This window comes from Pleurodeles waltl, chromosome 10, assembly GCF_031143425.1.
Source record: "Pleurodeles waltl isolate 20211129_DDA chromosome 10, aPleWal1.hap1.20221129, whole genome shotgun sequence".
In the NCBI taxonomy this organism is placed as follows: domain Eukaryota; kingdom Metazoa; phylum Chordata; class Amphibia; order Caudata; family Salamandridae; genus Pleurodeles; species Pleurodeles waltl.
In genome coordinates, this window is record NC_090449.1 from 965,875,457 (window position 1) to 965,889,166 (window position 13,710).

The 13,710-nt window shown below is 40.8% G+C and overlaps 1 protein-coding gene across 2 annotated transcripts in view; it reads right to left on the reverse strand.

The window, feature by feature from the left end:
• Window positions 1-13,710, reverse strand: part of DGKB (diacylglycerol kinase beta) — a 2,237,541-nt gene that overhangs the window by 1,305,083 nt on the left and 918,748 nt on the right. For both annotated transcript variants that reach the window (XM_069211796.1, XM_069211795.1), the window contains one exon: window positions 10,530-10,690. In XM_069211796.1, coding sequence (XP_069067897.1) covers window positions 10,530-10,690 — 161 coding nt within the window. The remainder of the gene's footprint in view (window positions 1-10,529; window positions 10,691-13,710) is intronic.

Consider the following 13,710-nt stretch of genomic DNA (forward strand, 5'->3'; position numbering starts at 1 on the left):
CCACATCTGTTAATTTATGGTGATAGTAGATAATATTCTACGTCTATGTTTGATAATTTTATGTTCAATCGTGTTCAAATTGTTTACAGTGTAAAATGGTGCAGCCTTTCTAACTGATCATCTCTCTTGCTAGGAAGATGTGTATTTCACATGCTACCACAACCTCAGCAGCTAGGTTATATTAACTTCTGCTCTTGCACCATCAAATCACAACTTCAAGTCATCACTTTTATCAATGGTATGAAAAAAGACTTATTTTGTTATGGTTAGCCACCAACTTTTTGCCTGGTATTTGATTTAGGCTCAAAGTTGTAAGTGCCCAGGGCCCCTGCTAATCAGGTTCCTTGAGCCAGATTTCTTTCCCAAACCTGTTGCAATACATTGGCACAATTGGCAACACCTTTAGCTGCCACTATAAGTACCTAGGTTCTCAGGGCAAGGGGTACTAAGGGTAGACCCCTGATGGCAGCAGCACAGATTGTGCCACCCTCTAGGGCCATGCATCCTGATGCATCCAGCACTGCCATTGCATGCCCAGTTGTCTGGTGCAATCTTAAAATACAAACTTTACGTGGCACACAGTCTGTGTGTCCTGTCCACTATACACTGCATGCAGTATAGGCAAGTCACCCCTCTGGCAGGCCTTCTAGCCCTGTGGCAGGGTGCACTATACTGTACGTGTGGGCATAGATTCAGGAGCAATATGCCCCTACTGTGTCCTTGCCAAAACTGGGACATAGTCAGTGAACAGAGCAGCCATTTTAATACATGTGCTGGACACTGGTCATTATGAGTTTCACAGCTACAAGATGGGTACTCTGAACCCTGGGTTGTTTGGTATCAAACAACTCAGAATGATAAATCCAATCTGGTACTAGCATTGGATGTACATGTACCCAGGGGTCACCTTAGTGGTGCCCCCTGCAAAAGCTAACTACCAGATATGATTCTGGAACCCTGGGGTGAGACATCCGGCTCTCTGGTCCCAAAACAAAGCACTTTGTGGCCAGAGGTGCTATCACACCTCCCCCCAGGAATGTGCACTGCCCTGCTAGTGAGCTTCATAGGGCTTACGGCCCTTGATACTCGACCCCCAAGCATGCTGCTAGCAGCAGATGGCCACCCCTTGCAAACACCCACTTTTGGTGAGAGCAACAGTGGGAAAACACACAAAGGACAGGACGAATGATCAGCCCCAGCTTGGACCACCCCAAAAGGTGTTGCATGAGAGGCGACCCCCTCCATTTGAATTTCCTCCATCTTGCATGGAAGGAAAATAGCCAATCAGGCATAGGGAAGTGACCTCTGCCCACAGAAAGTGGTCACTTAGTGGGTGTAGTCACCCTAAGGTAGATGACCCATTGGTCATTACTAGGTACTCCCCTAAAAGCCCACTGAATACAGTATTTAGTGGGCATCCTATACTACAGAATCAGATTCCAAGGACAAAAGAAGACTGGCAACAAAGAAGACCCAAGGCTCAAGAGCTTAAATCTTACGGCACCAAACCAACGTGTGGTTGCCCGGCCCCTCAACAAAGTGTGCCTGTTTATGCACACTACATAGAGGGCCAGCTTCCTACAAATGGGAGGTACAATTGTCACACACTTGCTCATAACCTTATACTATCATTCAGCACAAACTCACCCCACAAACCCTTTCCTATTGTTTTTGGCAATGCCCGACTTGCTTTTCCACTGAACGAATTGAGAGTAAGGCCCATATTTATACTTTTTGACGCAAAACTGCGCCAACGCAGTTTTGCGTCAAAAAAATTAGCGCCGGCTAAAGCCATTCTGAAGCGCCATGCGGGCGCCGTATTTATTGAATGATGTTAGCCGGCGTTAGCTGCCGGCGCCGTCGGGTGTGCGTTAAAAAAAACGACGTACACCAGGCAGCGCCGGCGTAGGGGGATATGGAGCTTGGGCGTCAAGAAATGGGGCAAGTCAGGTTGAGGCAATTTTTTCGCCTCAACCCGATTTGCGCCATTTTTTTTCACTCCCAACCCCCATAGAAATGACTCCTGTCTTAGCAAAGACAGGAGTCATGCCCCCTTGCCCAATGGCCATGCCCAGGGGACTTCTGTCCCCTGGGCATGGTCATTGGGCATAGTGGCATGTAGGGGGGCACAAATCAGGCCCCCCTATGCCACAAAAAAAAAAATATATAAACACTTACCTGAACTTACCTTAATGTCCCTGGGATGGGTCCCTCCAGCCTTGGGTGTCCTCCTGGGGTGGGCATGGGTGACAGGGGGTGTCCATGGGGGCATGGGGGGGCACCTCTGGGCTCCTTCAGAGCCCACATGTCCCTTAACGCCTGCCTTTTGCAGGCGCTAAAAAACGGCGCAAAAGCGGCCGTACGTCATTTTTTTTGACCCGCCCACTCGTGGGCGTGATTTTTGCCCGGGAGTATAAATCCCACGCACATGCCTCAGAGTCGATTTTTTAGACGGGAACGCCTACCTTGCATATAATTAACGCAAAGTAGGTGTCCACGCTAAAAAATGACGCTAACTCCATGGACTTTGGCGCTAGACGCGTCTAACGCCAAAGTATAAATATGGAGTTAGTTTTGCGTCGAAATTGCGTCACAAAAAACGACGCAATTTCGGCGCAAACAGAGTATAAATATGCCCCTAACTTTTTAGACTATTTCTATTTTCTGATTGCTACCAACCTGTAAGAATGAACATTTAGGCCCATATTTATACTTTTTTAGCGCCGTATTTGCGTCGTTTTTTGACGCAAAATCGGCGCCAACTTACAAAATACAATGGTATTTTGTAGGTTTGGGCCGATTTTGCGTCAAAAAACGACGCAAATGCGGCGCTAAAAAATTATAAATATGGGCCTAAGTACCTACTTTGTTAACATGAAATATTATGGAAATATACACATTTTAATTGTTTACACCAATAAAGTTAAACTGGTAGGGGTTTAAATCATTGCAGACCGTAAGCCTGCTTTCCATTTTATTGACAGTAGATAGCATCATTGTCTGTTGGAGGATATAGAATGTGAGTGATAATTCAGGCTAGTTTCTTTCGGCAGTGTCTCCATCGTCTGTTTCAGTTACCCGCGCCTCTATAAAATGCACACACTGCACACGGCTCGTAAGTTATTTAATTACCCGTGACACAGCTGATTTAACTGCAGTTACTTCCAGAAAGGCGTCACATTAATTATGACACTAGTTTTACATTCTCATTTATCAGTGTCCTTTTCAACAATGTCATAGTATTTTTCTATTGCTTTAGTTAGGTCGGGAATTGTGTTGTCACGCGTCGTAGGCAATACTCACATTTTCAGGATTTCTGCTGACAATAGCTAAGTAATATTAAAAAAACAACATGAGCTGCTTCTGGCAGCACGTTATTACAGATAAAACACCGACACGTCGCCTATAAACGATGCTGTAGTTTCAGCTTTCCTTTTTAAGAATATTGCAAGAACCTTAAAACAACCATTGATGAAGTCGGTAGCGCTGCCCTTCAAGTGTCAAAAGATGAAGACGTCGGGGGGTAACGCAGGCCCCTGCTGCCCCGCTGCGCACGGGGAGGCACCCGTCGGTGGCTGGGAGGTGTCTAGCTCATGCAGTGTCAGACTATAGGCGGCTTCGGCTGTCTGCCCGAAATCATTTCATTAAGGCTTCAGAACAGTATAAAGAAAAGGTGAGATTTTGGATTCGCCAACTTTCAGGCTGGGCTTTGCCGCATTTTTCTGTGTTAGCCACTGGTCGATGAGCTGTCTGTCTTGCACTTGGCATTTCGCAGATGGGAGGGGACTAGTATCATTTGTCTAACTGCAGCTATTACAGCAAATTCGTCAACAAAACAACCCTTCTTTCCCCTGCTCCTGCAGGGTGATCAAAGTTTAAGCTGAACACTGAACACCCATCCACCCCTCTTATACTCCAGGCACCCATGGTCCTCTTCCTGGCACTCTGACTGCCATCCAGGCCCCACAGACCCCAAGTGGCACCGGCACGATGATGTAATTGCCATCCCATTTGTCATCCACAATTGGAATTTGGAACCTCCCACTGCGACATGGCCAGCCTGTTAGACCTGCTTGGGTTTATAGCCAGTGAATTTGGCCCTGATTATGGCCCACGCCATCTATGTACACACGTGTTGCTTGCAAAGAGACCACTTGCATTTAGGCATCCGCTGTATCAGCATTATATTAGGTATCTTTAAGGGTAATATATTTACGAATCAGATACATTTCTATAGAAGGAACAGTAAAACAGATTTGTTTTCGCGCTCCGAACTCATATAATTTATAACAGAGTATAAGGCAATACATATTTGCACCAGGATATAATGATCAGAAAAACCATCAGTGTTTAACCGAGTCTCCATTACGCTAATCTCTTTAATTTCCGTGAGGTTCGCTGTAGGACAAAAGAAAAACACAACATATGCAGGTGGAATAAATGCCTTTCCATTGACGTGTGTTTCTGGCGAAAGTTGTCCCTGTTCCATCTGTCACTTTACTACTTCCCAATTCATCAAATTATAAGAGTCCTGGGTTGTAAACACACTGGGCAGCTCTATACGCAGTCTGCTGGTCTTATGTTTGAATCCTTAAAAGGTAGACTAATACCATCTTATAACTAGGCACTGCACAATTCTTCAGATTTTGGTGGGCGCTATACAGATATCTAATAATAATATTAATAGTCAATATAGAAAAGGCAAAATGGTGTGGAAATGGACATCAGGACATCTAGAGATCAAGGCAAATATCGCCTAGAGTATACCATTGTCACCGTAAACATCACAGTAGTACAGTACAATTTCTTATAAAATATAAATAATGCGATAAACAAGGCCAGTCCTTGTCACCAGTAGATCCTGCTCAAGAACAAGCTAAAAACTGTATCCACAACGGATCCATCGAGAGAACTGATCTCTGCTAACTTTACACTGGAAAGGGGCAGATAAATAATTATCTGTAAGTCTGTGTTTTGAGCCAAAAAAAGAGTATTCTTTCCCCTGTAATATTGCGCTTGAGACTGAAAAATGTAAGCTTTTAGGAGAAACGGTTCTGATGAACAAGGTATGTCTTGTCCATCCTTTTTAAAGGAATGCGAATCTGCATTACAAACTTGGAAACATTCATTTTTTTTTCATATGACATTTGCAAGGATGTATAATGCATTTCCTATGCTACTTCTATTCATGCATATTAGAGATATGCTGTCTGATGCTACAATGAAGGGGATATGTATCCAAAACTAAGCACTTCTATATTGCCAGGCACCTTTGTCAGTGAGTGAAAGTGCTAAGGCGTCTATCCATTCATGAATGGGGTACAGCCCCCAGGTGGACAAACCTGTACTGATAAGAGAGCTGTCGGTTCATAAACTCCAAAAGAAGCTATGTGCACACCTAATGAGAGGATGTGTGTTATTCTGGTTAAGTTTTTAAAGTTTGAAAGCAGGGTAACGGTTCTTAATTCTTGTTTTTCTGCACTTCATCAAAATGACATGATATGTTGGAAAATTATGATATATTTTGTGCTTTGTATTCATAGTACAGCCTAAAACTCGGTCTTGCCTAGACATCTAATGTATGGGCTATAAAAGAACTGAGAATTTCCTATCCAAAAAATAGTTAATTTGCCTGTTAGGCACTTTTATTTTTTAAAGGAAAAATATGTTAATTCACTTGCCCACATCAGCTAACATATTATTCTATGGGGAATCAAAACACACGAGAAATTGTGGAAAAGAAAGGTTCAGCGAGTTACATATTAAATTCTTATCCTAACGATTTTCCCCTTTCAGTTGATATTGGGTAATCCATCTCTATTCAGTGATGTCTCCTTAACTCTTGATGCAAAAGAGTATTTATGAGCGTTAGAAAGTACAACTGATTATACTTTTCACCATTACATTTTGCTTAAGATTCTGGCCCAGATTTACAAAGTGATTATAATATCATTGCACCATGCAAGGTGACACAAGGCAAAGCAACCCCTTTAGTGGCATTTACTAAGCCACCCAAAACTACCTTGCATGGCTTAGTAAACCCAGAGTAACTTAAGGTGGAGCAAATTGTTACCTTGTGTTACTCTGTGTTGGGAAAGTGTGGCATTGCATCAACATAGTATGCATTCCCAAGAGAGGTTGAGTGAAAATCCATCCTTTGGAACAAAATATGTACGTAATCCAAAAATGCCCTTTTCAATGGAATCTATCTATCTATCTATCTATCTATCTATCTATCTATCTATCTATCTATCTATCTATCTATCTATCTATCTATCTATCTATTGTAACTTTAACTGAAAAATAAAAGGTTCAAATGAGGTTACAGTTAAAAATGGCAGTAGGATCATAGTTTACATAAAAAGCAAAATCATAGAAATTCACTGAAAAAATGGAGGTTAAAGCGACCCTATAGTTAGATGTTGAAAAAACACAAACATTTTTGTTTAATGTTGAAAAGCCAAACGAATATTGAAATTCACCTATTGTAGTTTAATGAGCCAATTATAACTTGCACTCTCACCATGCAGTGCTTATGATCTCACATATTACATCAATCAATGCACATTAAATAACATTACTGATGACATCTCAAAATACATTATTGATGTAATTTCTGATAATACCATAGTGAAATACAAGTGTCATTGCATATGTTCAAATTTATAGGGTGCATCATTTCCAAATCATTAAAGTTTGGGGTGCAGTTAGTACATGCTAAACAATGTAAAGGCTGAGTGCATGTTCCGTGGGCTACAAATTTTAGTAATACTTTTAGTGACCAAGACATCATCAGAAGGTGACACTTTATGTCTCATGCTTGACAGCCTAACTTAGAAAGCTGCATTGACACATATTTTAAATGTGCTTATGTTTTCATCTGTTGCTGGTCCCATTTGTGCCTTCCTTATTAATCAATATGTTATTGAAATAAAAATGATGTTTAAGTGTATCTTAAACTCTAGACTAACTGTAGTAACAAAATTAATTTGCATTTCTAATGTTTAATGTGTGGTTTATGAGTTCAAAGTTATGTGCCAAAAAAAAATAATTGCACTTCTCTGCCACACTTACTGAAATGTACTGACAAAATAATCATTTAAAATACAATGCTTTGTTCAAATTAATGAAGTATCAATACTGACAAGTTTATAAGTTTATATTTTAAATGTTTTATTAAACTACAATGATTAGATGCAATACAAATGATTTTCTTATGCAAGCTTAAAGCAGGCCTGCAGAGCTCGTGTTTTGCAGTCACGTAAAAGTGATAAAGTGAAGCTTTTTTCAAGATTCTTTATCATGAGAAGCAAAGTCCTGTTTGTAAAAGCCTATTGTTCAATGGTAGAAGGACTATGTACAGTTGACCTTGAGATACAAATGTTTTGAACTGTTTAAACTCACGCAAAACTGAGACAGTCCCATAGTAAAACCTGAGAAGCAAACAAAATGTTGCAGATCAATACAAATGTTTCAACTGTTTGGAGTCACACTGAAAAAGGAGATGTTTCCATGCCAGACTTGAGAAAATACTGAACTGTTGCAAAGTAAAGTTGTTCATGTATTCTTGTTGGATGATGCCCCTTTTGCATGACATGATTCCATTAAATCAACAAATCAAATTGATTAATATTTTTTATATTAGGGATGGAGTTTGAAAGTTTAGGGCAGTCTCTCTACATATCTTCAGACCCATTGACCCTAGTTATCTCTCTCTGCACCTTTCCTGATGACATGCCTGCCTGGACTTTGCTGGTGATCTAGATGCTTTGCTGATGAAGACTCATTGAATGCTGTCCCCTGGATAGGCATATCTCTCTCAGCTGATTGCCACAGTCCCCTCAACATGTTCCTTCTTAGAGAAAGGAATCTTTCATGCTGAAACTCACTCTTTATATGTGTCTAGTTAGCATTCTATAGTCTAGATATATTTTCTCAAATTATTTTTGTCTCCCTTTTGTATTTGCACACATGTGTTTGTCCCCTCACATCCATTTCCTAATTTGGTTAAGCTATCGGAACAACCCCAACATTTACACATCCTGCTTAATTGAACCTTACAAATGTTGATATATTCTGACCTGAGGTATGTTTCTGTATCTCAGATAATTTCATTAATGATAAGCCTGATTCTTCTTGAATGCCTTATTGTGTTAATGCTAACCCGTTTGAACTTGTTTTGCCATTTTGGGAAGCCTATGGTGATCATATTTTTTACAATTTGATTTTACACATTGTCTTTATGACACTAACTTTGTGGTTGTAAAATAAAGCTTTGAACTTTAATCCTGGTTGGAGTTTTCCTTCCGTGGCCACATTGGTCACTGTGTCTAAATTGCTAGGATGATGTTGATGTAAATTTGTGTATGGCTCACCATACTACTTTCTGTGTCAAAAGGTCCGTCAACCTTGGTGAAGTGTTCAATTCCTGCAAAGGATGAAAACATCTTGCAGTAGTGTTTCAAAGTAAAATAACCCTCTATGCTAAACCCCACTGCACGAAATCTGTAAGTCCAAACCTTCTGTTATCAATAGAGTATTGACTAGTGCTTATCTGAACACATGCACATTTAAACAGTTGTAGTGTAATTCCATAGACAACTTCTGTATAACTAGGATGTTTATACAATGTTACTGTTTATTGACAGAACTTTGTAGACTTTTTGATGCATTGCAAATTGTTTAATAAAGTAGACCTATGGGTGACCAACTTAAAGGTGGTTTAAAAAACATGTCTATATGTTTATATGCCATTGTGCCCACCTCAAGAATGTTCATGGTACAGTTCATTAAACTAAGGTGGGTTATCCAAAGGGCCTGATAGAGGGTGTTTTTTCAGTGCCATATGAGTACTTATCTACCTCTTGATTTACGATTAGGGATGACATCAAATTGGGGACTACGTAAACCCTTTACAAGGGTGATCCTGCTAAGGTGAGTAGAATACAAACTCATTTTTGCAAGATTCTCAAAAATTACAAAGAAATCAGATGACTTGACAGATATGCTATGTGTCCACTATATGGTCAAAGGCTATGTCCACTAAAATAAAAATTAGGCCATAGATGTACATTGTTAATTTTCTCCATGGACACTATCCTATATGATGCTGAAGGAAGGACAAGATGATGTCATCAATTTAATCATCTAACATGTCACGAGTGAAGTAAAATGTGAGGTCATAAGCAATGCGTTAGCTATAACTGGTGAATTTCAATGTTCTTTTGTTTTTTTAAATGTTTTTGTGCTATTTCAACATCTAACTGTGAGGTCTCTTTAACGTTTGATTTTTTCAGTGTATTTCTTGATTTTTTAATGTAGGCTATGATCTTATTACCATACCTATCTATTAAGTCACTTTAACATTTGTTATTTTCAGTGAATATCTGAGATTTGTTTTAATGTAATGTAACATTTTACCAAACTTTACAATTAATTTTTTTAGTTTAGAAAACATTTTTAAGTTAAACGAACTGTTCTACATAAATATTTCTGTTTTACTTTTCACAATACTTTTCCATAGTGAGATTCTATAATCAGGGTGGATCTCCTTTGCGTACAATTTGAGGAAAATTAAAAAAGTTAAAAATTATTAACTTTATAATAAATTAGTGAGCTTTGCGTATGTTAAATATTAATGTAAATTAATTCTCTATACATATTTTAAGTGCTGAAGAAAAGATACATTGCATGACTATTAGCTAAGTTTTGAATTAAAGCCTTTGTTAGTATAAATGTTTAATTAAATTACAATTATTTTTCTGAAGTTTAAATAAAAATTTTTTCCTACATAATGTAAAAAAATGACATTTTCTTGAACATTAGTATAAATGATGTAGAGAATACATTAAAGTAAATTTAATAATAATTTAATCAAAATGAATTTGACATCAATTTATACATTTGAAAAACGATATTAGAATATATTTTATTTTTTGACATTTTTGAACATTGGATCATATTTAGTAATGATTTGTAACTTTTTTTAAATAAGTTAATTTAATGTTATTTCCTACTGGGTTTTATATTAAGACTCAACCTCCATTATTTTCTATAGAGGGTGTTGCAGTATCAGGGTTTGGGTTTGTGTCATGCAGTACTTACTACAGCTTCTTTTTAGGCAGTAGTAACTTATACAACAGTAAATGTGACATTACCCACTTTTTAAAGGGGTGGAGAAGTAGAAGTCTACAATTTTGTGAATAAACAAAAGTGGTAAAGTTACTCTAAAGTGTAATAGTAAATCACAGGTGTAAATTGCTCAAACCTATGAGTTACTTTTGTGAACAGCAATAACAAAGTTCATATTATATTTCAACCATGTTAATTTACTTCCCAATACTTATCATACCAAAACGGCCTGATGCCGTGTTATTGATACATACCTGTTTGTTCAAACCTATTGCCTGTGTTTGGGCATGAAGTAAATAGATATTTATTTTACGAACTAGCAAAGTGCTATCATGTTAGTAGGACAAGACATGAAGAGAACTAACATTACTGAACTTTGTGAAAAATGAAAATCTTACCACTCCAATAGAAAAATAATTATTGATGATGCAATAAGGCACTGGATCTCCCTTCTCTTCTTTATTGTTAGGTATCACTTCAATTTTCCATCTGTCAAGCATGATCATTGTGCTGTTTTCTATATCCTTCAGGAATTTTAAAAGATTTTCCCCTTCATAACCTAAGAATAATTAATACAGTGAGAAAACTTGTTTTATTCCTTAGTCACTACAGGACTAAATGTTAGTATTTACTCAATGACATTTTCATTATAACTTACAAAATATACAGAGATTGGAGCACAGATAGGCACTAAAGGCATTGGAGTCTTCCATATAAAATGAATATACAATAGAAATCAGCAGACGCAAATCAAAAAACCTCAGGGCTTGACTTAATCATCTGCTTAGAGAAATCTTATTGGCAAGAACTGGTGGCTGGTAATTTGAGCAGGGCTAGGAGTGGGTGGGACCAACGTACCCACTCACTCACAACCATGCATTCACACATGCACACACACACACACCTATTCACAACACTCAATCACAAGTATTTATACATACACACAAACACGCAGGCATCAAACATAAATATTCTGAACACTTACCTGCCATCACTTTTGGGAGGGAAGCCTCAGAGGTCCCTGCGGGGTTGTGACTACAGCCTTCTCTCATGGGCTGGTCCTTGGTCAGCCAATGACAGCAGGCAGCACAGCAGTAGCTACCTCATAACAGAGCACAATGGGGTCAGTGAGAGTTGCTGACTCTACCTCACTCTGTGATACGATCAGTGATAGACACTCTGCTTTGGGCACTTCTAGGCTTAAAACTGAAGCGCCCATGTCTGAGGCTATCAGCAACACTCCACCTCATCATGAGGAGGAAGGGCCTTGAGGCAATTTTGGCACGGTGAGGAGGTCAAGTAAACAGGGCTGTGAAATCTTCAGCCTGGCAAAGTTAATTTCATGCAGCTAGGCATTTGAACATTTAGTGCAAGCACAGCACTCAGATGCCTGACCTGAACAAGAAGAGTGTCTGAAGGCTGACCTTTGCTCTGCCTGATGGATACTCTTTTTATTGGGAATAGATTCATTGATTGGGTAAAAGGTGGTGGTGGTACCCCTCTGGCTGCTGCTGGTTAGCATTAGTGTATAAACATACTCCATCCTAAATCACCTGTCCAAACAGATTCAAATAAACACACTCCACACAGAAACTCATAACATCAAACCACCCATTTCACTAACATTATGGGGGTGATTCCAACTTTGGCTGGCGGCGGGCGCCGCCAGCCAAACGGGAACCGCCAGAATACCGCTGCGCGGTCAGAAGACCGCCGCGGTTATTCTGTGTTTCCCGCTGGGCTGGCGGGCGACCGCCAGAAGGCCGCCCGCCAGCCCAGCGGGAAACCCCTTCCCACGAGGAAGCCGGCTCCAAATGGAGCCGGCGGAGTGGGAAGGGTGCGACGGGTGCAGTAGCACCCGTCGCGATTTTCAGTGTCTGCAATGCAGACACTGAAAATCTTTTAGGGGCCCTCTTACGGGGGCCCCTGCAGTGCCCATGCCATTGGCATGGGCACTCCAGGGGCCCCCTGGGGCCCCAGGACACCCCTCACCGCCATCCTGTGACGGGGTCAGAATCCCCATTGCGGCGCAGCAAGCTGCGCCGCCATGGAGGATTCCTCAGGGCAGCGGAAAACCGGCATGAGACCGCCGGTTTTCCGTTTCTGACCGCGGCTTTACCGCCGCGGTCAGAATGCCCTTGGGAGCACCGCCAGCCTGTTGGCGGTGCTCCCGCGGTCCCCAGCCCTGGCGGTCAATGACCGCCAGGGTCGGAATGACCGCCTATATCTCTAACCTGCTGCAACATGAGTTTTGTCCACTTCAAACCAAAAACATGCTATTTCAACCACAAAATAATACATTGGTGGGTAATACATAGAGGAAATTCACACAGGATACCAATGTTGAAACAGGGCTTTATGAAATGTAAGGGGCATATTTATACTCCGTTTGCGCCAAATTTGCGTAGTTTTTTTCGACGCAAATTAGGCGCAAAACTAAAGCCATATTTATACTTTGGCGTTAGACGCGTCTAGCACCAAACTATGAGTAAAGAGCGTCGTTTTTTTGCGTGAACGCCTTCCTTGCGTTAATGAGATGCAAGGTAGGCGTTCCCGTCCAAAAAACTGACTGCGCCGCAAATGCGTCGTATTTATACTCCCGGGCAAAAATCACGCCCGGGAGCGGGTGGACCAAAAAACCCCGCATTTGCGCCAGATTTTAGCGCCTGGGTCAGGGCAGGCGTTAAGGGACCTGTGGGCTCAAAATGAGCCCACAGCTGCCCTCCCATGCCCCCAGGGACCCCCCTGCCACCCTTGCCCACCCCAGGAGGACACCCAAGGCTGGAGGGACCCATCCCAGGGACATTCAGGTAAGTTCAGGTAAGTATATATATATTTTTTTAAATATTTTTTTTTGGCATAGGGGGGCCTGATTTGTGCCCCCCTACATGCCTCAATGCCCAATGACCATGCCCAGGGGACATAAGTCCCCTGGGCATGGCCATTGGGCAAGGGGGCATGACTCCTGTCTTTACTAAGACAGGAGTCATGTAAATGGCGTCTGGGCGTTGTTAAAAATGGCGCAAATCGGGTGGAGGCGATTTTTTGCGTCAACCTGACTTGCACCATTTTTAAGACGCCCTAGCGCCATTTTTCCCAACGCCGGCGCTGCCTGGTGTACGTGTTTTTTTTCCACGCACACCAGGCAGCGCCGGTCTGCTTGCGCCGGCTAATGCCATTCAATAAATACGGCGCCCGCATGGTGCTTCAGAATGGCGTTAGCCGGCGCAAAATTTTTTGACGCTAAACTGCGTTAGCGCAGTTTAGCGTCAAAAAGTATAAATACGGGCCTAAGTATCTTAACATCTCCTCTATAACCTCATCATACTACAAAGGGCAAGAGAACAAGTAAGTGAATAAAAATGTGTATGCAAGAAGAAAATATCTGTATTACTTCAAAGTGATGTCTGAAATGCCTTAGATTATTCTGCAATCCACAAAGTACTGTTCTGATAATGTAGAGATATTTTTTTTTGTTAATTTATGATATTTGATAGAATTTGGAACCACTCATGAAAAACAATCCCATTATATACACTTATTCTGTAGATAATCATCACAATTTTAAATATAGCTCAA